General features: G+C 39.7%; 1 protein-coding gene across 1 annotated transcript in view; it reads right to left on the reverse strand.

The window, feature by feature from the left end:
- Positions 1-24,000, reverse strand: part of LOC102296858 (protein kinase C epsilon type) — a 52,111-nt gene that overhangs the window by 18,224 nt on the left and 9,887 nt on the right. Inside the window, exon 2 of the mRNA XM_005943910.3 lies at positions 8,512-8,575. Within this exon, the coding sequence (XP_005943972.1) occupies positions 8,512-8,575 (64 nt within the window). The remainder of the gene's footprint in view (positions 1-8,511; positions 8,576-24,000) is intronic.

A 24,000-nucleotide genomic window follows, 5' to 3' on the forward strand; every position in this document is an offset into this window, starting at 1 on the left:
CAATAAATGTACACGTCACCACACACACATACACACATGCACAGACACACACATGCACAGGCAAGCAGGCGATTCGCTTTTGAAGAAGGATCCGAAAGCATGAAATCGTATCTAAATATAAATTTAAATTAAATTAAGAACAAAACAAAAAAATTAAGCTGCATTTCCGGAAAAGAAGAAATAGCCGTGGAGACGGTCCCTCTAATGCCGAAGCCGTTTATCGATATGTTTGTGGAAGTAAAGCTGAGCTGCTCAGAGAAAATGAAGTGAAAGCACTGAAAAAAAAAAATGAAAGCGACACTTTGAACATCTTAAATAAATTTGCAGATTAGTGGGCGATGCACCACATCGCTTTCTTTTGTGGTATTTAACAAATGTCAGCATTTTCATTAAAATACTGAGGAATTTTAAACCCATTCCCCTGCAATTACTGCTTAATTGCTGGCATCGTGGAAAGACACACCAGAAACCTCAATGTGCGTGCTTTCACCCCCCAAAAAACATTGATGTCAGGTGTGTCAGCTTCTTTTTAAATCCTTAATTAGACTGTAGACTCATGTGTGTAAACCTTTTTCTGTTATTGTATTAATTTAGTGTTATTACTACTATATTACTGTTACTCATATAGTAATTGATATTAATGATATGCTGATCTGTCTCCATCCACTATCCACCTCTTGTGAATAAGGAAGCAGTTAAAGGAAGCTTCTTTTTCCCTCATAGTATCGAGCTTGAAACTCTAGCATCGCGCCACCGTACTCGTTATACCTCCCAACATGCAGCAGGTCTTCAGTGACCTGGTTAGGGTAAGGTTGCACACACGACGGGTCACATACTAGTCGGTGTTACCTTTGAAACCACCTCTCTGCACTTCTTCAGTTACAAGAATTACATTTGCCAAAGAAGGGAAATTTCCATCTGAATCTTTGGTTAACCATAACCTGGTCATCACCGGCTCGCTGGATGTGAAGTGCCTGAATTAGCAATTGGACAGAAACCAGATCAAATTCAACAAATTTAACTGCAAAGTTCAAATTTGCTTATATTCTATTAACACAAATGGAAAGTGCAACACGGCATCGTAAACCTTTAAATGTCTGGTATTTCTCCTCTTAATGTAATGAATTTAAAACATTTCACATTGATATATATGCTTATATATTTTAGTATATCTAATCTTCCCTTGACTACCAAAATGCAGCTAAACGTTTACACTAAAAAGTACTCAAAAACTAATAAACAAACCAACATAAAGGCACGTTTTGTCTCATTATTCAATTATCGGAGCATTTTCTTTATTTATAAGTATTTTGTATTGAGGAGACGGGAAAACAGAAAGAGAAAGGAAAGCCTGTGACTCTGAAGTTTTCTAGGAAAACAGGAAGGACTTCGGGTTTGGAGTTTGGTTTGTTTTACATTTCAAAGGAGGGAACTGGCAAGGATGCACACAGAGAAAAGGTTTTCTATCCAAAATACCTGGAACTTCTTCTCTCACAAATCCTTTTCATAGTGCTGTTTGTCTGATTTCTGCTCTCTGCTTATAAAACATCTGCTCTTCCACCAAAGGAAAACCATCAGGACTGTGATTAAAAAGATATGTAACAAGTTTTTATTTATTTAAAATGTGATCTATTTTACACAATGCTGAAATACATTTGTGTTTAACAAATGGGCCAGAATATCAGGAAAATACATAAAAATCGGTTAACCAATGTTGAGTCTTAAATATTTATGGAACAACAGGACTTCTGTGTGTGAGGTCGCCGCCCACATCCTGCCACAGCCCTGCCACTCTGGTGAAGGCTCACGAAGATGCAGATGCCTCCTCTAAGTTCCTCCTATTATCAACATATCACTGAGTTAGCACTGAATTTGTTTGCCCTCAAATCTACTATATATCAATATCAGAAGTTAATAAGCATGTTTGTGTATGTTTTTGTGTGTTAAAGCCCTGACTTCAGTTTAGGAGACGAAGCCTGAGGTGAGGAAATAGTGCAGGGGGAGGCATAATGAGAAAGAGATCATTAAATTATACATGTAAAAATGCTAACTAATAGAATTTGAAAAAGCTATTTCTGATCTTTACATTAAGGGTAAGTTATAAGGCCTATTACACATGTGGCCGGTCTCTAGTCACATAGATAAAGTGCAATTAGGCGGAACAGCAATGTCCACCTTGGCCACTGTATTCAAGATGGTGGCCAAGGTGGACTCCACATCTATTTTTAATGGATTAACTCTTAAGTTTAATTAAAATGCATCAGTGTCGTATCAGGCTGTTTTAGTTGATTCATTATGGGAACGTCCATGAATAATAAGCTCATGTGCTCTTTCCCATCCAGTACACACAACATCGATGCTTACTGGTCTTAAAAGTACTTGCGACTGCCTTTGTTACCCCTCAGCTTTCTAGTCGGCACACCTATGGTACCAATTTGAAAATCCAACATCACCTCATTCAAGAGTTATCACCTTCATAAGATTTTCAAAAAACTTGACCTCTGATCTCTGACCTTGAGGTTAAGGTCACCAGCATTCAAACCCGTCCGAGGTTTTTAGTAGACACATACCCCCATCAGCCTTTTTTTTTTTTGACTGAACTAAACTAAATCTTACTGCAGAGAACAGACAGAAATTCAAAATAACACTAGATTTTATTGAAAAACCTAAAGCAGAAAAAGTCTTTATAGAGTTGAGGAAAATTATTTGTATTATTTCTTCATTGTTCTGTTAACTATCTGATTAATTTGGATAAACAAAGGCTGCACTGAAAAACAATAAGCCTTTCTTGGAAAAAGTTTAGCCTGAAATTCTCCTGTTGTAGATGCAAGTACGCAATTACCACGAAGGTTATGACTTAAGCTTTAAAAGAAATCGGCTTTATTTGACAAAATGGCGCTGGGGTGGGGTGGTGGAGGGACTCAAAAAGGAAGACAATCTGCTGAAGAACATGAAAGCAACCATCGAGAAATACCGATGGAGAGTCTACAGATGGACAGATTAGGTCAGATTATTGTTATTTGCTTCCTGAGAACAACAGATGCAGGAGGATGGAGAGGAGAGACGAGAATTAAAGAGGAAGAAAAAAAAAAGGAGAGGAACACATCCTTCCAGCCTCCGAAGCTGCAGAGAACAGATTGCAGCAAGGGGAAAAAAATAAATCTGCTAAAAATACCACCTCATCCTCTATTTCTCACCCTCCATCTCTCCATCCCTCCTATCAGGACGCACACACACACACACACACACACACCATTTGTTTTTATCAGCATACATTAGCTTGAGCACTCAAGCCAGCTGAACTCAGGAAGTTCAGGAGTGGGAGGAGAGTGGGTCGTGAGGTCACAGCCGAGTGTCCAATCGTTGATGAGGAGGGCTTGACATGGACGCCTGAGACTGTGCATGTGTGTGAGTGTGCGCGTGTGTTTGTATGTAATCTGTGGCTCAATCTCACCTACTATTTTAAGAATCCACTCCCTCTATCTCCACTCTCTACTGCTCTCTGCGTTACACCGCTGCACCCTCCCCTGCTCAGGCTATCCCACCACCCTCACACAAGCGCGCTCGCAGACGGATATATACATGCACAATTTCACCGGAGGGCACAGAGCTGCTTCTATTTATAACCAGGTGCGAGGATACACAGGTGCAGGTGAAAATCACTCTTATCAGGCAGCATGTGAGTGAGAGAATGTGTGCGGAGAGACCGACTCGATAAAGATCTTCTAGATGTTTCCGTGTTTAATCGACGCAAACAAACAGAGGAGACGGGAAAACGGAGAAGGAGAGAGAAGGGTCTGTGAGCTCTTAAGCTTTCTAGGAAAACAGGAAGGGCTTTGGATTCAGTTTTTTTCTTACATTTCAAAGCAAGGAACTGGCAAGGATGCACACAGAGAAAAGACGATTTTTTTCTTTACAAAATACCTGGAACATCTCTCAGAAACTCTTTTCACACAGCTGTTTGTCTGATTTCCACTCAAGGTTTTTCCTGCTAATAGAAAATCATCAGAACTTTCATTAAAAACCACAAAAATTAGCAAGTTATAATTTAAAATGTGAGTTATTTTATTGAACATTGAGCCCTGCCACTCCGGTGAAGGCCGATAAAGATTATATTTAATTCTCTGTGCAGATTTTCTTAGAAAACACGTAGCAGCATCGGTTCACCGAAGACTTTATATAAATGGTGTGCAAAATCCCAATGAGAAGCCTGAAGACAGTGATTTCGAAGTTGCACTCCTGGTGTTTTGCACCAACTCATTCTTTCCGTTTGTATCCGGGGGAAAAGGTGCACAAATATGCAAATTCCTCCCAGGTGACTTGAAATGACTGGAGGTGGTGACTGAGTATTATTACCCTTCTTTCTTCCTCAAGACAATGACTTACTCTAATGTTTTAGGTCTCCATGGCGATGACGTTAATACTAGGGCTGCCACGATTAGTCGACTAGTCACGATTACGTAGACTATCAGAATCGTCGACGACTGATTTAATAGTCGATGCGTCATTTGAAGCTTTGTAAGATCACAAAAGACACAGGAATAAGTAGCAGGATTTAAGAGTGTAATAACGGACTGAAACAGAAGATGGCAGCACTGCATGTACAAGGATGCCAGCTGCCGTTAAACCCCGAAGAAGGAGAAGTAGCTCTGTCCCACAATTTATAGCGCAACCCAGCTCAGTTTCCAACAATGCCGGAAGTTAGTTAGTTTTAATATTATTATTCTTTCTGGGTCACAAAATAAACGTTTAACATATTTTCAGGCGAGAATGTAGCTGTGTAAACCTCAAATATCTGCTCAGTTTATCAAGACACCACATATTTTCAAAAGCGCTCCAACGTTTTCAGAGACGTCTGTTACCCACTAGCTCGATAGCTAGCCGGGGGCTAGGCTCACTAGAGCCCGTGAGTCTCCCGGCAAATCGTTTTCAAACCCACCGCTATCTTTCGCTACTCAGGTTAAACATGATATAGGAGTCACTTAGATAACTTAAAATGTTATTGTTTGGCTTTTTGTAGTATTTTATTTGTTCCTGAGTAAATCGGTTTGTCTGAGATTAAAGTTATAGTTTTTACACAGCTGAATAAACGTCAAGCAGACAGCTGATTATCAGAAGTGTGAGATGCTCGAGAATATACTCCGGTGTCCTGTTATATTTTAGAAAGCAAGGAGTTTATTAAACTTCACCGAAACAATCTGCAAATTTCATTAAAATTTAATAATCATCTTGTCTTTATTTTTAGTTAGCACATATCTTAAACACTTAAAGCTGTAAGCTAATGATAGTTATATAAGAGCAGATGCTGCTGGTGCAATAAGCTGTACGCTGTACGTCCAATGGATGCATGATCTGATTAGTCGACTAATCGCAAAAATAATCGGTGCCTAGTCGACTATCAAAATAATCGTTTGTGGCAGCCCTAGTTAATACATTTGGTTGTTTTCATATTTAATGTCAAGTACACTAGTGTATTTGTTTCCAGTGTGCATTATATGTGTGCTGAGTGGCAAAGCTGTCCATGATACTGTCTATTTCCTGATTTCGTCAATTAGCCAAAAAGCATTTCTAAATTTTATTTATTTATATATTTTCATTGTCTTCAACTTTCTTCTGCTGCGTGGTTAAAAATGGTGTTCCTCCTGATATAACGTAACACTGAGTCCTAGAACCAAGAAATTCTGGCTTTTTTGTAACCGCTGCAAATCCCTTGAGATCCCCGGCTAAATATAGATCCCTTTAAGCCGGAGCAGCTTGATTATAATTTATAAATATTCAGTATTCACACTTAAGTCCTAATATTTTGCTAAAATAACATAAAATGTCATGATAAAACCCAATTTCAGCCCAAAGATTGTTAAGTAATGGTATAGACTATTAAATGCCAGAGTCAGTCAGTGAGATTCTGGGCTACCCGAGAGCTACATGCTGCATTTTGAATTATTAATAAAACTGTGTCTCTTTTCATTTGATTAACATTTTACATTCTAAAATTATGTTTACATTTGATGATGTTAATGACTAGATGAGTTAGAAAACACTCAGAAAACTGAGCACAATGTAATGGGAGAGAATAATCTTTGTGATGTTGCATGTATATACAACAGCTATTAAAAACATGAATCAGTCCTTTGGTAATCAAACTGTATTTTATGCTTCAAGGCTAGAAAAGAAGAACAACGCTATACTAACTTGCTTGCATCATATGATAGCATGTTAGGTGTAATGATACAAGGCAGTGCCATAAAAACAGAAGAAACTGCTCAAATCCAAGTCTGAGGTTTCAGTATTGCTTAATCTGAAACTCCCGTGACCAAGTTTGGTTTGTAGGGTTGTCAACCAGCCATCATCATATCTCTGAACCTCTGAGTTACCTCACGGCCGGCCCTCTGTCCCTTCTATAAGCAGTCTAAGACCATGGCGTGTCGTTTTCTCATTCAGCATTTGAGTCGCTCGGTACTTTAAGTGCTGATGTAGCAAAGATAAGATTACAGGTGCAATTCCAGCTTGTAAGTACAATTTCAGCCCAGCTATGTACCATTTCTTTTGGACATCTAATCAACGGAAAATCGCTCAGTGTGCTGACGTGCTTATTTACACGGTCGCCAGTCACAGAGCAACATTATCATTTATTTTGAGTTGTGTGTCTTCGCACCTGGCAGATGTGAGTGCAACATTCACTCAAAACCCCTAAGGGAAATATCTTTCTGTTTACCTGCTAAAATATCCACGATGTTTACCAGCTACTCACACGGGTAGAGGGTTTTTAGAGCTTTTTACGCACACACACACACAAAAAAGAAACACCCGCCCGCTGCAGCTGAAAACAATGCTGTTAAAACAGCAAGCTGAGTGCTAGAAAGCTAAACAATGAGCTGATGATGAAATAAAATTGATGACTGATTTATTATTAATATGTTGCATTAATCTTTTATGATTCAGTACTTACTGATAGACCTTTTCACATATAAAATGCATTATGTGGGCAGAATTCGGGACGGCTGAACATTACACGTGTCACATTATTGCAAATTATCGGCTGCTTTCCATGCAGAAAAATATAATGAGCCCAGCCAATAACACAATTAACATTAAGGATAGATGCTTTTTATGCACACCAAAACTAAACTGGCAATAAGCTTCAGTAATCAATAGATTCATGCAGACTTTATTCAGATGTTCCTGTTAGGGTCGTCACAGCGCATCGCCTGTTTCCATCTCTTCCTGTGCTCTGCACATTCGTCTGTCACACCATCTATCTGCATGTCCTCTCGCTCAATCCACAAACCTCCTCTTTGGCCATTTTTCCTCCTGCCTGGTAGCTCCATGTTCTACACTCTTCTCCCATTTTAACAAGTATCTCTCCACCACACAACCCAGTGCAATCTCACCTCTCTTACTTTGTCCCTGAAGTATCTGACTCCCTCTGAATCCTGTCGACTAACATCGCTACCACCTTGTAAACACTCTTTTCTTCACCTCCACACCAGTTAGCATGCTCGTGTCAAAAATTGGTCAACCGTCGGTATGCATGCAGTTCTCTCAACTCTAAGGAACATTTTAGTGGCAGCGAGCTACGGTTTTTAATCATACACCGAACCGCTTTACTGTTTTGGGTCACTAGTATCACTCCCTTTGTTTCCACTGAGAAAACAAAGCTGTTTTTCACACATAGCTAAAAGCCTCTCAATGCTACCTGCTCGGGATCTAAGACCCAACATTTAGCGATACTTATAAACACCTGAACATATCAGTCATATCAGAGAGAAAAAAAACAGAGCTAAATGCAGAATAAAAGAAAATATTCGATGCTATTTTAATGCTAAGGGTAAGGAAAATACTTACTGGCATGTTTGCCCTATTACACAATCATTCAGCCATGTGAGGTCTAAGTCATCGCAGGTAGTCCTACCCTTATCTTTTGGAGAAGGGCAAAACAGACAGTGAACACTGAATAGTTCTTGAGCATCAGCTACAATTAATATTTCCTTGGTTCCCTGACTGCCACTCTTAAACAAAAATATCCTGATTGCCTAAGGTTAGCGTAAAGGCGTTTACATACCAGACATTTCATCTATAATATTTACCAATTTTTCAGATGTGAATGAGAAGATCTGACCATTCAGATGACTGCATTTGGAAGCACTGTCATCAAAGTGCTTGCTCATAAGGGGGTCATTTGATTGCTGAGGTTTGCTCTGTATCATTGTGTTGTTGTCTTTACCTTACAATATAAAGCACCTTGAGGCAACTGTTGTTGTGATTTAGCGCTATATAAATAAAAGTGAGTGCCGCTGTTTCACAATGCACTCGGTGTGTAAGGGCTTTTAGGGTTGGCACTAATGATAAGCACTATACTATACAAAACTACATTTGTATTAAAAGACAGTTATAAATTCCTCCTTTCCATGTTTGTTACTGCCAGCTTTGCACATGTGTGCGTGCATGCGTGCATATTTTTGTGCATTTCTCTCTCCCTCTTTGTATAATGGTGCTTCGTGGTGATCTTACCCTCAGTGGAGGATCCGGACAGATCAATGACCACGTACACCTTCCCTTCCGGCTCCAAGTCAATCTGTGCAGAGGAAGAAAGAAAGAAACGGAGAGTAAATCAGCAAGAAATAACACGACTGAACAGTGAGTGCGGCACGGGGGCAGTCCTCCAGCACAAACAAACACACCAGTGCACATGCAAGAGGTCATTATCTTGACTAGATTACACTCCGCCCCGACACTCCATATTATTATGGTTACACTCTTTTAGCCCCCATGTACTCCTGGTATTAAATGCAATTATGCATAAAGATTATATGTAAGCAATTACCTGCATTTTCAGATATATTGTAAACAACATATAATAAATGCAAAGGCACCACTATCTTTATTCGTCCTTCAGCTAGGTAAGTAGGTAAGTGGAGCAGCAAATTTCACACAGAAGGTGATACAGCTTTTTTGCCTTTGGCGAGGTGAGTTTGTCTCCATCACTTTGCAGCGTTTGTGTAGAACAAAAATAAATAAATAAATAAATTCAAGGACGGCATCCAGACAGCATTCACTTTTTCACTTTATAACGTGGCTGCTTTAACAACCACATTCAAGCGGGATGTAAAAGTACAGAACGCATGTTAATAGCTCGTGTAAAATGAAATAGAGCTTAGCATAATACAAAGCTTCAGCATTTCTACTAAGGTCTTTGGGGGTGATTAGAGAATCCTTCCATCCTTCCATTTTATTCCATTTATCCAATTCAATTCATTAATCTGAAGTCAAACATGACATAAGTTTGACTTAGGTAGTGAATTTCTTATGATGCTTGTGGTTCCTGTTGATACTATGCATGTACTCGCTAACTCAACCAGAAAACTAAACATTCCCATCATTGCTGAATTGCACTAAAACTAATTAATCATCTTTTACACACCTTCTTACAATTATAATTCTTTTGAGCAATTCTGAGTAACAACAAAAAAAAGTAAAATCAAAGGTTTATTTATTCAAATAATTAATCATTAAGGAGAATGCACTTGGTAAAAATTAAATGTATACCAATCAAATCAATTTAATTTGACCCTAATCTGTTAAATTTAATGTTTTACCATGTGCTCATATAACAAAAATGCATGGTACTTTGGGCATAAATCTTTTTTTATCGTATTGTGTTGCACATTAAGACATGAGCCGTTTATTTGATTTATTTATTTGATACACCCTGTTTGTGATCATGTACAATGTTTGACATCGACCATTAAATTAGGCTCAATTTTAAGTATTTTCTTATTTTTACGTTTGTTTGATTATTCTCTATAGCTCCCGTTCAACTACATATCAAATATCAGTCGACTCAGATCTCCAAAATCTGGTAAGCTTGTGTGAACCTTTCACGCTATTCCCAGTCGTGGTGCGCCCATTCATACCCAGGTGCGGCTGGATGGTAGATGAATTGGGCACACTTAGGCGCTTTACACATCAAGTATGAAAGGAATTCAGCCATCGATGAAGATGTAACCTCAACACCGCTCGTCTGTCATTCCCCTTTCCAAACACCTGTCTCATGAGAAATGTGTGTATGCGAGCACATTTCAGCACTCACATCTGCTTCCCGAGCATGACAGATGAGGTTTGAAGACAGGCGAGACAGAAAACAGGAGCTGCAGCAGCATGAAAGGATTCTCCATTGGAAAGTTTTCTGTGTATACAAGTGTCACATGCATGTGTTCTCTAGTACAAAATATTAATAAGAGCGTCGGCCAGTGAGAGGATGGGAGTAAAGTATTCGGTCTGGGTAAATCTAATTGAGAGGTTTGGTTGTTTTTAAGTGATTGAAACTGGATATCTTTGGTCTTTGGTCATCCGTTACACTTTCTGAAGACACAGTCATATGTTTTGCTATTCTCTGAGACTATCTAAAAGACAGGACAGCCATTTCCTGCCTTCTCTTCATGCCCCTCACCACGTTCCACAGTGTGATCGGTATTCTCACACCGTCATCATTATCATCACCTTTACCACCACCTTCACTTCAACACAGTCTACAGTATCACAGCTTGATTACTGCTGACATTTGATTGTGTTTTCTTGTCAATTTTAACTCAACCGCACTGATAAACTGCACACAATCAAGATACGTACGTACAAAATGTACTCAAGTCACATTTTTCACTGCTGTGTTTTTATAAAAGAGACTGAGATTGAGTTTTTGGACCTTTTGGAGCATTATTTAACAAATTACTGTGTCATACAGACAATCGAAGAACTTTCTGCATTAGTTTTCATGACTGAAATTCTAGTATGTTAGTACTAATTAGTAGATATGAGTGTTTGTGTGTTGCCTATGTGCTATGTGTGTATGCAGCTTGCTATCGTTACCTTTCAAGCTCGAGGCTTAAAAACACGAGGTCCTATATCTGGACGAGTGGTTGACTGGGTCCTCAGTCAACTTTGCTGATCTAAAAAATACCTCAGAAAAACCAAACTCAAAACTTTAGGAAAATAAAGGCATCAAAATAGAAAAAAAATGGGTTAAAGGCAACTCACTAGTAACGCAAATAAAGGAACAGACATTGTATGGAATACAGTTAGATTTCGTATAAACTTCAGCTTATCAATGGTTAAAAAATGAGCAGGTTGTCATCTGTGTTTGCAGCATACTGTTTGCAATGACTTCCTGTAACAGTTAGGCTAAACCAAATAGCAAGTGTCCCTTCCTGCTAAATAACACTGCTCATCCAGTGTGTGCAGCACAAAATCATTTACATACGGCGATTATTAAGCTCTAATATTAACTTCCTGCATTTTAACGTAAGGGAAATTGCTGTTATTATAGAGAGCAGCAATCAAAATGTTTATGGCTGCATAATGCAATTTAAATAAATATAGTAGAGAATTTCTTGATAGTAAAACGCTCAGCCCAGTAAAACCTTCCTCAGCACAGAGTCCAATGAGCACCTTGGCAAAACATTCTCTTGTGTGAGTTTATGGCGAACAAATTTGCAGCACTGGCATCTTGGACAAGTCACATCGCATCCAACTCTCATCCAAACCTTTTATTTTTAGATCACCAGCAAGCCCAATTCTGAAGGTATCTACACATTATAAATGTGGTAAGATATTAGTGTCTATTCTTATACTCAAAGATATTTAGAGTTGCCAAAACAGCGACTAGTTGATAGAGGACGTCTGGAATGAAGGCAGTATGAGATGTATGTACAGTACAGTTATAATCCATTCATCCTCTATATAAAATGAATAAATTAAAGTCAGTGTAATTAAATGAATTAATCAAAACCGCAGCTGATTAAATCACCACATCAATCATTATTTTTATTAGAAACAAAAAAGATTACATGTTATAATGAGTTAAGCCAGCCATCAAAAAGGGAGGCAGTTTCAAACTTTTAAATATTAATGGGTAAGGGCGATCTGCATACGCACAGAGACTTATTCAACACCAGCCGCCCACAACACACATGCAGTCACAGAGATGGGAGAAAGTGCAACAGAGCGAGCTGGAGAGGCAGACGACCCAGGAAGAGAGAGTGAGGAAGAGAGAGTGAGGAAGAGAGGTTTAAATCCTTAGTTAAGCTCTGGGACAGCAGCAGATCCTCTTATGCAACAGTCAGACTTGCACACAGGAGGCAGCAGCGCACATGCACACACACGCACACACGGACTCCATGCATTGCTGAACATGAGACACAAAGAACACAAACAAATAGGGGGTCCATACCTCCACACATCACACATCCTATCCCACAGCAATCAGGCACAGTGCGTGGAGAAACACACACACAGCTACATGGACAGAAACTCACAGTCCTGCTGCCTACAGTTGGACTAATATGACATAAACAAATAAACATGACACATTTTTTTAACCTACATATTTCCTGTCCCCTTAAAAATATCACAAAAATGCTGCTTGCTTAGATTTTTATGGTTCACAGAGTTAAAAGATACCCATGCAAATAAATTCATTAATGTGTTACATTTTCTTTTGATTCACTCTCAAGCTCATATTTTCTTCATCTGTATGACTTTCATCAAAGACCTGTTAGCTTTTCTGTCATTTTATGGTACTACTGATGTCAAGTAAAGATGGAACAATACATAAAAAGGCCAGCTTGCGTGCATTTTAGTTGTTCTTACAGCAAGAAATGTGAAAAATGCCACACATTTGGTGTCATATCAGGGGATCTGCTGCATTTCTTTGACATATATTTTATTTTTAACTGAAAATCCCAATGTAAAGGAAACTGTCCCAAGCTAAAAACGCTAAAAGACTCGAAAGATGTACTACATATGAGAGTGCAAGTATTATCCTTTTGTTTTGTGTGTCTAACACATAGCAACTGCGGGGGATTTGTGACCTATAAACGCCATTGGATTCTTCATGTCTACCCTTGAAAATGATGTGCTAATCCCCAAACGTAACCTCTTGCATAACAGCGCATCTCAGCGGGGATTTCAGCCAAAAGATGGACGCAGAGTGATTTGGAACAGAGTGGAGCAAATGGACAGCACCATCACTGATTTAGCGCTCGGATGGCACGCCATCCTGCAAAACGGCACTCTTTCCACATCGCCAGTTACTGGCCACTTGAGCCATGCTGTGCCTTCGAGCTCGTTTTTCATATCCAAAATCAATTAAAATACAAAAAATACATCTGCTGCACAGATATGAGTTTTGGAGGATGAATTAGACCATATATGCACTCACATGTATCTTTAAAAATGAAAAAAGAAGAGTTTATTGCAGTTATAAAGCAATAAATAAAAGCCATGACAGATACAGTATTCTATGCACAATGGTTAATTAGGCATCCAGAATTATACCAGCTTTGTTATATACGACCATTTTTACCATAAATCCAAACCTCAGAGTTTGGCCAAATCACCACATTACTTGTAGATTGTAGATTCATCTAAACGCTTCCCACAGATCGTCATGACATTGATTGTTACGGTAAAGTTAAACATCCATGTAATCTGAAGGAATTAGAAATGTTTATAGGTCAATGGAGTTAAACATAATAGTGGATTCTTACATGAAGCATGGCCAAAGTTTCAAACAAAGAAGTTTCAGGCTGCAGGGTGCTCTAAACACTCTGATTAAAACGGGTTTTTTCTACTCCTGGATCTGCATGACCTAAATGAATATCTCTAATATGGTCGTTTAAGGTCAGGATAACACTTCATCGCAACCCTTGCAAGCCTGGGGACAGCCACACAGAGCAAAGTAGGCTGACAATTAAGCTGAACCAAGGCTGAGTGAAGCTGCTCCCTCATTCACAATGGGTCACCACAGCAGGTAGCACCGCGTGTTTGATTTGGCAGTTTTACACCAGATGACCTCCCCCAAAGGTATTTGTGTCTCCTCCTCCTTCACTTCATAGTTGAATGTGTAAATCAGTACATTATGGGGCCACTGAACCAAGGCCCATTATAAAATTTTTAAAAAAGCATTATTTCGGTCCTCGAGTCATGCAAAGCTACCATCAAAGGGTCCACCAATTAATAAATAGCTCGCTGTTTGTAGTAGATGAATGTGACTTGTAGTCTAAAAAGCACTTTGGGCATTACCCTTAGAACGATCACCTAACATTCAATTTCTAAAGCAGGTTTGTCCCACAGCGACCACTGTAGCAAGGAATATGCACTTGAATAGTGAGAATGATTTTCCACACTGTACCTTTTACAACACAATATTTCCTGGTTCAAAATACTGTACAGTGATAAGTCCAATCCCCAACCCCCCTTCGCTGTCGTTTTTACACTTTGCAAAACCATCGAGACGGCCAGACTGGAGCTTATGATGGGCCAGTTCTGGCTTAAGCAGGGTTTATGCTTTCCATGTTCGTATGCCTGCCTTTTTTGGGACCACACGGACTTGTCTGCATAGAATTTACATTACCAATGTACCAACCACACATGCACCCAGGCAGCGAATTTCAAACGGACTTGAAAGAAGTATAACAGGAATGACTACTCGGCTGTCGGGTTTCTAGCTGTCCACATCCGTGATGAGTATAATTGAGGCTTTATGAGGCTTCTGGCTTTTAACACATCTGTTACTGACCTTTTTTACGCTCATATTAAAAACAGTCTCAGTCAAATCAGGTGACTTAGTAGGGATCCACCGATTCCCATCCTCAAAAAGTGGATCAGGTGAAAACAGGACAATTCAATTCAGTTTATCTCGTTCTGCTGGGGAGTGAGCGTAGGTAGCATGGAGAAAGCTAAAAGTATGAGTTGCAACAGTCTGGATGCATTTCATGCTTTCTCTGCCAACAGTTTCTTTGTTTGCAAAACTTTTTGAGGTAATCACAAACCACAAGTGAGTCAACACAACTCAACATCGTTCTTGAACGTAGCCAATATTTTGGTATCACGTGACCGCCCAAAAAAGTTGCATTCCTATATCCCAGTAAGACAAACCAGTGATTCAGTATCTGCATATGAACAATACACACACCACAAACTGCCTAATAATACTCATCATGGACGCTGTGAATGCTGGCTTTGCTTCAAACTGAAGGAGAATAGATCAGTACGGCTTTTGCTGCTTTTACTGCTTTAGCAAGCAAACACACCTGTCTCAATAAAACATGAGAGTTAACCACTTCTTGTTTTCTATGATTATAACCTCACCTCTATTTGAATTGTCATGGTAAATGGACTGGTTCTTAAATAGTGCTTTTCTACTCTTCTGAGCACTCAAAGCGCTTTACACAACTTGTGCATTCACCCATTCACACAAGCACATTGTTCTAGGTGCTGTCTAAGTAACATTCACACACATTCATACTCCAATGGATGCATCGGAGAGCAATTTGGGATTAATATCTTGCCCAAGGATATTTGGCATGCAGACTAGGGGAAGCCAGGAATCAAACCACCAACCTTCCAATCAGTAGATGACCTGCTCTACTGCCTGAGCTACAGCCACCCCAAATGTCTCATGCCGAAACGCCCAGCAGTCCATTCATGACTAAACAAACGTAACACGAGTCTGCTATTCTGAACCATGAAAGATCCCTCGAGCTATTCACGAAGCCACAAGAGCATTGTACTGCATCAATAGGCTTATCAGTTAGTTTAATCATGCAGTATCTCAGAAATAATTTGGTCAGGTTTGGGTTGTTATACCAACCTGAGCTCTGACAACATCAGGAGGAAAAATAATAACTTGCTCTTTTTTGACTTGGTATTACCTCATTAATTTTGTTGCTAGAAAAAAAATTAAATAAATAAAATACAAATTTAAAGCTGCAACATGTTGTAGGCTTACTCACTACCATCAGGTTGAATAACTCAGAATCTACTGAAAACTGAGCCTTTAATGTAAAAGTGAGACCAGAAAAATGGGAACATTTTGACACCAAGTGCGCCTTTGTGTGCTACAAGCATTCTTTCACACATCCAAATGCTGTAATGTAGTTGTAACAGAATTGTACTAGTATTATTGAGGTTTCTCACATGGCATCACACACTCTTTGCTTGAGAGTTGTCTGCCGCTGTTGTCTAGGATGTGACGCCACCATGTGCTAGGGAAACAACAGGTTGGCAATGGTAGCTAGCATATTTCCACAGTTGCATTTAGTTTTTTCTTTTATGATCCTGTTCAAATAATTGCTAACTGCTAGCCGAGGCGTAAGACAACTTGAAATAATGTGACTCCAACCGAAAAGCTAAGGCTCTCCTTCTAAGTAAAAAGTTTTGCCAACATGTTTTATAAGGTGCAACTACAGAGAGTAGCTAGCTTGTTTCCAGACAAGTCCTTCGCTTCCATTCAACATGCTAGCAACCAAAACAATCATAAGAAGGCTTTGGCTAACTGACTGGGGAATACACATGTTTTCCCCTAGCAACATGTGATTGCCAGAGGGTCACTGACATGTGTGAACGGGGCTTTACTTATTTGAGCCTACACTGTCAACATAGCTGTCACAAGTCCAAAATGGCAGACAAGCAAAGGTCACATGACTGAAAAACCTCATTAGTTCAGAAAGCTGAGTAACGTTATGTTTGTAAACATCTCATTAACTACAGAGGCTTGCATTACCCTTCTAAAGGCTAACTAGAGGCTAGCATGTTAAAAAAATCCTCTAATAAAGCAAAATCTAATATTTTTTTGCCACTAAAATGTTGTTTTTGCCAGTTATGCTGGTTGTTTTCAGAATATAACGCCCTGCTCTGTTTCTGATGATGTTTTTATATCAACGGTGACTCAAATGACGAGTGTCATGGGTGAAGAATCATCCCAGATTGTGTCTTTCCTTCCTTATTGTCTCTTTTTTTAATCATATTGTCTTCATAATAGATGATAAACAAAGCTGGAAAAGTTGGCTGATTATGTAGCGATAGATCAGATCACATTAAGGCTATTAATGAGATAAGAGGTGACAGTATCCTATCCTAGGCAATAGGCCATATGTTTCTTTAATGTAGCTTAATTTCTATTTTTGTACTTGTTAATTACAGGTAATACTGATCATCTGTATCTTTATTTTTTTTAAGGACATACCTTGATTATTTGAGTTTAATTGACAAGTTAGGCCAAAACTGACATTTGTATTAGGTTATTTATGAATAAGCTTGTCTCTTCACAAAGAGACAAGCTTATATATATTATGGCTCAAGTAATTATCACCGGCTATTTTCCTGGTTACGTCATTAACTGTTCAGCCAATTAAGCGTCAAAGCATGGAGAGAACAATCTGTTTATTAATTTTCTCCAACTGATTAATCGACTGACCACTTAAGCACTAATAACTTTACATTACTGTGACAGGAGATTGCATCCACGTCACCAGCCCTGTTAAATGAATTGTAATGTGACTTGGATTTAACCTCCTGCGTGCACAACCACACACCAACGCCGAGGTTCCCCGCCTCACCAACAAAAGATGGGAGGAGGGAGAGCCGGAGAATCTAGTTCGCCTCATTAATCTTGTTAGTCCAATTAGGACACTGATACAGCCAGAGAGATAGATAGCTTCACAAGCCCTCGCTCTCTCTCTCTCTCTCTCTCTCTCTCTCACACACACACACACACACACACACACATACAGGAAGCAGAGTGTGGTTGAGCTCTCAAGGCGTCTGGGGATTTTAAAATGGACTTCAGAGAGACGTTAGTGTTAAACACACGTCCAGTCTTAACTCTCTCGCATCGCTTCCATCTCCTCGCTCTCCAAACACAAAAACACACTGCTACAATAAAAGACACACACCATATGCAGCAGCACCGACAAGCACTCAACCAGGCAGACAGGGCACTCAAAGCTTGCATTATATCAATACTGTGGAGCTAACCCCCTCCCACTCTCCATCCAGCTAGCTCGCTATCTCTGTCCAGCCAGACGGCTCTCTGTGTCTCTCTCAGGAGCATTTAGTCTCAGTGACAGCCTCCCACATCCATCTGTCAAATAACAAATTTCGGCTTTGAGAGAGCTCGACCGCATTCACACGATAACATGTGTGTGTCTGTGCGTGTCTGTGTGTTTGGCCCTCTTTCTAACAGCAACTCAACTCACACAGGAGGCCCCCGCTGAGTGAGACAGCATGAGAGTCATGCATCTTTAATGTAACATCACAGACGGCTAATAATGTAAGAAGAGCCGAGCTGTGGCGGCGGCGGAGCGAAGGTAAAGCTGGAGGACGGGAGAGATTCTCATTCTGCGTTCAGACTGCAACAAAACCCGCCTCTCACCACAACCCAACGCTCCAACAATCCCGTAGCGTCAGGCAGGAGGCCAATTAGATTTACAACAGTTGATGTTCCCCATCAAATCATCCAGCCCGTTCAGTCATCTTAAGAGATCACAACCACTCCAGATATGTGCGTGATATCCAGACAGTCTGATGAGCAGTCCCCGTAGATCAGACAGCCGTCACCGTTGGATGAAAACACACTTCATAAAAATTCAAGCCGCACGAGGTGGCTGCATGATTGGGGAGAAATATCCAATTAAATATAAGACATCGCTCTTTTTGAAGGTCCTCCTCTTTTAAACCAGCTCCTGAAAAGGCAGCTTTCATGTAAACACTACATTTGTTCTTTAAACCTTTGTTTAGACTCTCACATATGATAAACGAGGTGTCATCAATTGAGGTGTAAGATTTTTTGATAACACCTTCATGCTCTTAAGCAATAGTTATGATAGGAAAATTGGCAAACTAACAGCTTCACAACATGTCCATAATTTATTTATTATTATTATTTTTAAAATTTACTTCCTGGCACAGCTAAACGAGAACCTTGATGCCAATTTATATATTTGTCTGATAAAGGAGGATAAGGAGCTGGCGAAATTTTGCTCCATACAAACCAAAATAAAATCCACCGAGTGGAATTTCTAGCACTCAGTAATTCAAATATTATAGTTAGAATATTACATTTAAAAACTGAGTAAAAAAACAATAACTTGCTGCCGTACAAGAGTCGTCTGTGTGTGAGTACTCGAAAGTATAAAACTGCCAGACCTTTTTTCTAATTGATTACACAACCATGTGACCTTAAACATGCAGGGCAAACTCAGAGTAGTTTCATTTGTGACCTTACTCTCCACTGTTAATCAGATAATTCCCAAAAAGTGGAAGTACTGGGCCTCTGGGGAACGACACACACATATAATCACTGTGTTACCTTACTTAACTTAAGTCTATACTTTTTCCTGTTATTTTTCAGGACATTTTTTATTAAATACCAATGAGTTCATAAACTCTGTGCTAACTACTTTTATTATAATAACTGAAAAACAAAGCCTGCTTATTATTGATAAGATTAGAATTCTTAAATGGAGAAAAATAGCAATATAACTTTTGGTTATTTGTGTAACTACAGTTCTCAGAGATCCACCCATGGCGAGACATTGAAACGCAACTCCGCCTAGTGTCTCCAGAGTATAGTGGTTTATAAATTCACCTTACATGTAAAAGATGTAAGAAGGCTCCCAGTTTGGGACCAGAAGGAAACACAAATGAATGTGCTGCTTGTGTAAGGAAGGGGTTTACTACCAAAGCAATAGTTTCAGAGACATTTAACAACCAAAACTGTGGTTAAAGTCATACATAACATAGAAAAACTGGCTAAAACAGGCAGAGAAATACAGGTGCACTCCTGGTTTCACACAGAAAGAGGAGACAAGGAGTGTGCATTTCACCTTCCCATTTCTTCCCTTTCACTGGAAACATAAATTAAACACCCTCAGCAAACATACACCCTACCCATACACACTAAAGGTTGTCCTGATTTGGCTTTAGTGGGCAGTGCACCATATTTCTCTTTGTGTGTGAGCGTATATCTTAAATCCAGACTGTCCTACTTAACCAGCAGGTCACCGAGGGGTGGGGCCCATGATGTCATTGTCCACAAACAGCGATTGTGAGGGAATGGGAGTCTGGGGGTCAGGAGTAAAGAAAGGCATAATGACAATGTGGCTGTGACGATAATCGTGTCTTGAAAGAGACAAAGTGGAAAGGCGGGGAACAAGGTGACGGTGTCATGATGCTGCCTCTGTGACTATAGGATTATGTTAGTGCTCAAGGATATTTTTAACTTTGGATGTTTTTTGTTTTTCTTAAGGCAACAAAATATATAAAGTCAAAAAGGTGGATCTCAGTTGTTTTCATCTTATAACTTTCTGCAAACTGCATCTTTTTTGGGAGGTAGCAGCAGATGGTGCAAAAGAGGCTAGCAAGACTTGTTAGTGTTTTCTATTTTTAACCCTCTGGCAGTTCATTCCCTCAAAGTGGCACCGGTTCTTAACCTTTTTACGACTCTGACATCCACTAAAGGACAAAAATATTTTTTGGCCCTCCTCCCCATCTAAGGAAATGTCAAATTTAGATGTGCCAAATACCATACTCGGTAATTACAAGCTGTCTTTAACATACTTGTTGGTTACCCTAACGTTGGTTGCAGAAATGGGAGACAATATTGACACCAACCTTCCCGGTGTAACGCTGAACTTTGGAAAACTAAAACTTTCATGTTTGTCCTTGATTTCGTTCAGAGAGAATTGCATCCCCCAGTTCACAGCAACGTGGTTACCAGTGAGCACAGAAAATCAAATTCTGCAACTTTAAACAACAGTGAAGAAAACGGAGGCGATGCCCAGGACTCAACGTCAAGGCGAGTGACTGAAGCAACTACCAATGACAGTGAAATACTGATGACTGACATATTACAAGGTGCTAAATTAATTACCAAAAGGTTACCTAGGCAACCCGGGCCTGAAACTCTAACTGGAGCAAACAACCATTAGCAACAAAGCAGGGCTACCTATGTGGACGCCCCTTCAGGGTAACAGACTTCATGGCTCTGTTCTGCTTTGCTACCTACTGCAGCTACAGCTCATCTAGACTTTTTATGGCTATCTAATGTTGAAAGCAGGCACATGGGGCAAATTCACGCACACACTGAAAAAGATTTACTACAAACTAACAACCCATTAGTCAACCAACTTAATTAGCATTTTCCTGTCTTCTCTTGATGCAGCTCCTCCCCCGCTTATCTGCTAGCTCCTGCAGGAGACTGCCTTACTGTACCCCGCGCCATGTCTTCAATGGATTTACTGAGTCACTGCACTTTTGTGGGGGGTTTTTTAGCTTTGTGATATTTTGTGCAACTGAATACCACATATATCCGTGACATTTGCACGCCGACTAACACATTTGCAATACAACCTCACTTTGGCACAACTGGATTTAAAATCTGTGGAAAGAACTGTGTATACAGCCAAAACTCTTTTGTTCTTCCGTGGCTACACGGTCACCATTTGTGTCTACGTTTTTTGAGAGTAAGTCAAATTCCTTGTGTGGATTAACACGCTTGATTCTGATAGCATACACAACATAAGTTGTAGCCAAAGCTTGACTTATGTTGCTGCAAAAAAGTGGCAAATTATGAAATGATGATGTTTTGTCCACATTTGTGCAATCGATACATTTTTGATTTACAAACTGGGTGTAATTCTGTAAGTAAGTAAGTAAAATTTTATTTATATAGCACCTCTCAAGATAAAAATCACAAAGTGCGTCACAGAAGCTAAAACCTAAAAATAAAAATCAACCAAAAGCAAGTTTAAAAAGATGAGTTTTTAGCTGTTTTTTAAAAGCGACCACGGAGTCCACAAATCTCAGGCTCAAAGGGAGAGAGTTCCACAATCTGGGGGCCACCGTTACAAAAGCTTTGTCGCCTTTTGTTTTCAGCCTCGTGTGTTGGACAACCAGCAAGCTCTGGTGACATGACCTCAGGGACCTGCTGGGAATGTATGGATGTAAAAGTTCACTTATATATGTTGGTGTTTGTCTATGCAGAGCCCTGAAAGTCAAGGTCAAAACCTTAAAGTGGATTCTGAATTTAACGGGGAGCCAGTGCAGCTGAATCAGCAGGGGTGTGACATGGGAGAACTTGGAGGACTTGGTCAGAAGCTTTGCAGCAGCGTTCTGTACAACTTGCAGATGCTCCAAAGATGCTCCAAGTAAACAAAGAATTCCAATAATCCAGACGAGATGAAACAAATGCATGAATGACAACTTCCAATTCGGAGTGCGATACATGGGACTCAGCTTAGCAATGTTTCTCAAGTGATAAAAACAGGAGCGAACCAGAGATTTTACATGAGCATCCAAAGTCAGAGCTGAGTCAATAGTAACACCAAGCTTCCTGATAGACGGTTTGGCAAATGTAGCAAGTGGACCCAAGTTTTCCATAACACTAGGTACAAAATTTTTAGGAGCACAAACAAGGACTTCAGTCTTCTCCTCATTTAGTTGAAGAAAGTTTCCAGCCATCCAACCTCTAATGGAGTCTATGCACTTATGCAAAATCTGTAGCTTGGAAAAATCATGGGGCTTAAAGGAGATATATAACTGAATATCATCTGCATAGCAGTGATACAAAATGTCCTTAAAAGTGCTGAATAAGTGTTGAAGAGGAAGTAAATACAGCAAGAACAATAAAGGCCCCAAAACTGAACCTTGTGGCACACCATAGGCAAAAAAAGTAGAAGAGGAACTGTACTTAGAGGTAGCCACAGAAAAGGATCGTTCATGCAAATAGGATTCCCTGTCACAGCCAAGATATATATTCTTCTCCCTGACCTGCGACATTAACATTTTTATCAGATCGCCTTAGAGTCAATTGTGAAGAAATTTCCTGACAGGCGCTCTTGAGATTGAGATGAAAAAACAACTGCAAAGCCGTCGCTGCTGACATAAAATGGTTATAAATTCAATATTTACACTAATATAACAAATTCTGAAACTCTACACTGTCTGAATTTGTCACTTGTTTAAGATTTCTTAGAAATATGCAATGCAATAAATTCTGGCAGGCATAAACGGAGCCTATAAAACATGTTGTACTAAAATATTTGGCTTCGTAGTTGTAAAACAAAAAAGAATTTAAACTGGTTAAACCATCTTTTAAACGGATGTAGGTCGGTCTCCAATTGTAGCCCTTCAGTCTTTAATCCCGGCTGCCGTGTTGGAGCATGTGAGTGTATCTGTGCTGAAGCCAAGTGTCAAACAGTGGCTGGCTGACATCTGACGTGGCCCGTGTCCCAGCGAGGAAACGTTACACTGTGTGGTCATCACGTCTCAGAAGCTTCCAGCAGCCTCGCAGCTTCGCCCTCCAGCCTGACATGTTTACATGTACACAGAGCTTACTTCCACGCCTCATCTCCTGTCCTCTCTCAGTCATCACCACTGTTTTCCCCCTCCTCAGACTCGTCTTGCTACCTTTGCACCAACTCTGTTTTCTCTGTCAACTGAGAACTTTTTTTAAAAAACACTACCAGGAGCTATATTTTTTTTAATTACTAAGGAAGCGATAAGCTGGTGGTAATAATCCGGTCTTTAAGTGATGACGTGACGAATCCTACTTCCAGGCCTAAAGTAGTCTGTGTTATTATGGCTTTTGTGTTGTTTGATGTTTAATGTTATGTATTTTTTTGTATTTAATCTCAAAAAGCTCCTAAAACAGTCAGTGATCACTGACCTCCCTCGGCTTTAATTACCGCTAATCATTTATTTAAGCTCAGTTTTTAAAACCTTAGGATGTAACTACAGCCCAGCCCATGCAGCAGTATATGAATGACTAACCTCATATGTGGATGGATTATCTCAGTTGTTCTCCTGGCTGAAGTTTGGTCCTTTTACAGCATCCTGCCATGCGATTACATTTGTTCCTGACCACCGAGAACACTCACATTAACTTTTATCGAGTGGAAAAAAGTTATCTTGTTTATATTATGCTAACACAGCTGTGTCGCTAACGGTCACATAGCACATCATTATATACCAGCTAGCCAAACTTCAGTAACCCTACAAACGTCACTGCTGTTTAGTTTTCTGTCTTCATTTATGTTGGAAGTGATAACAGAGATGTACGTTTTAATTTGTTTCCAAAACCCCGCAGTCAGGACATGCTATATTGTATTTAGATAGAAGCTAGCGAGCTAACTCCCTGCTAACTTCTAACTCTGTTAAATA

The sequence above is a fragment of the Haplochromis burtoni genome, unplaced genomic scaffold (genome assembly GCF_018398535.1).
Source record: "Haplochromis burtoni strain Fernald_Lab_line unplaced genomic scaffold, NCSU_Asbu1 Contig_278, whole genome shotgun sequence".
Classification (NCBI taxonomy): Eukaryota; Metazoa; Chordata; class Actinopteri; order Cichliformes; family Cichlidae; genus Haplochromis; species Haplochromis burtoni.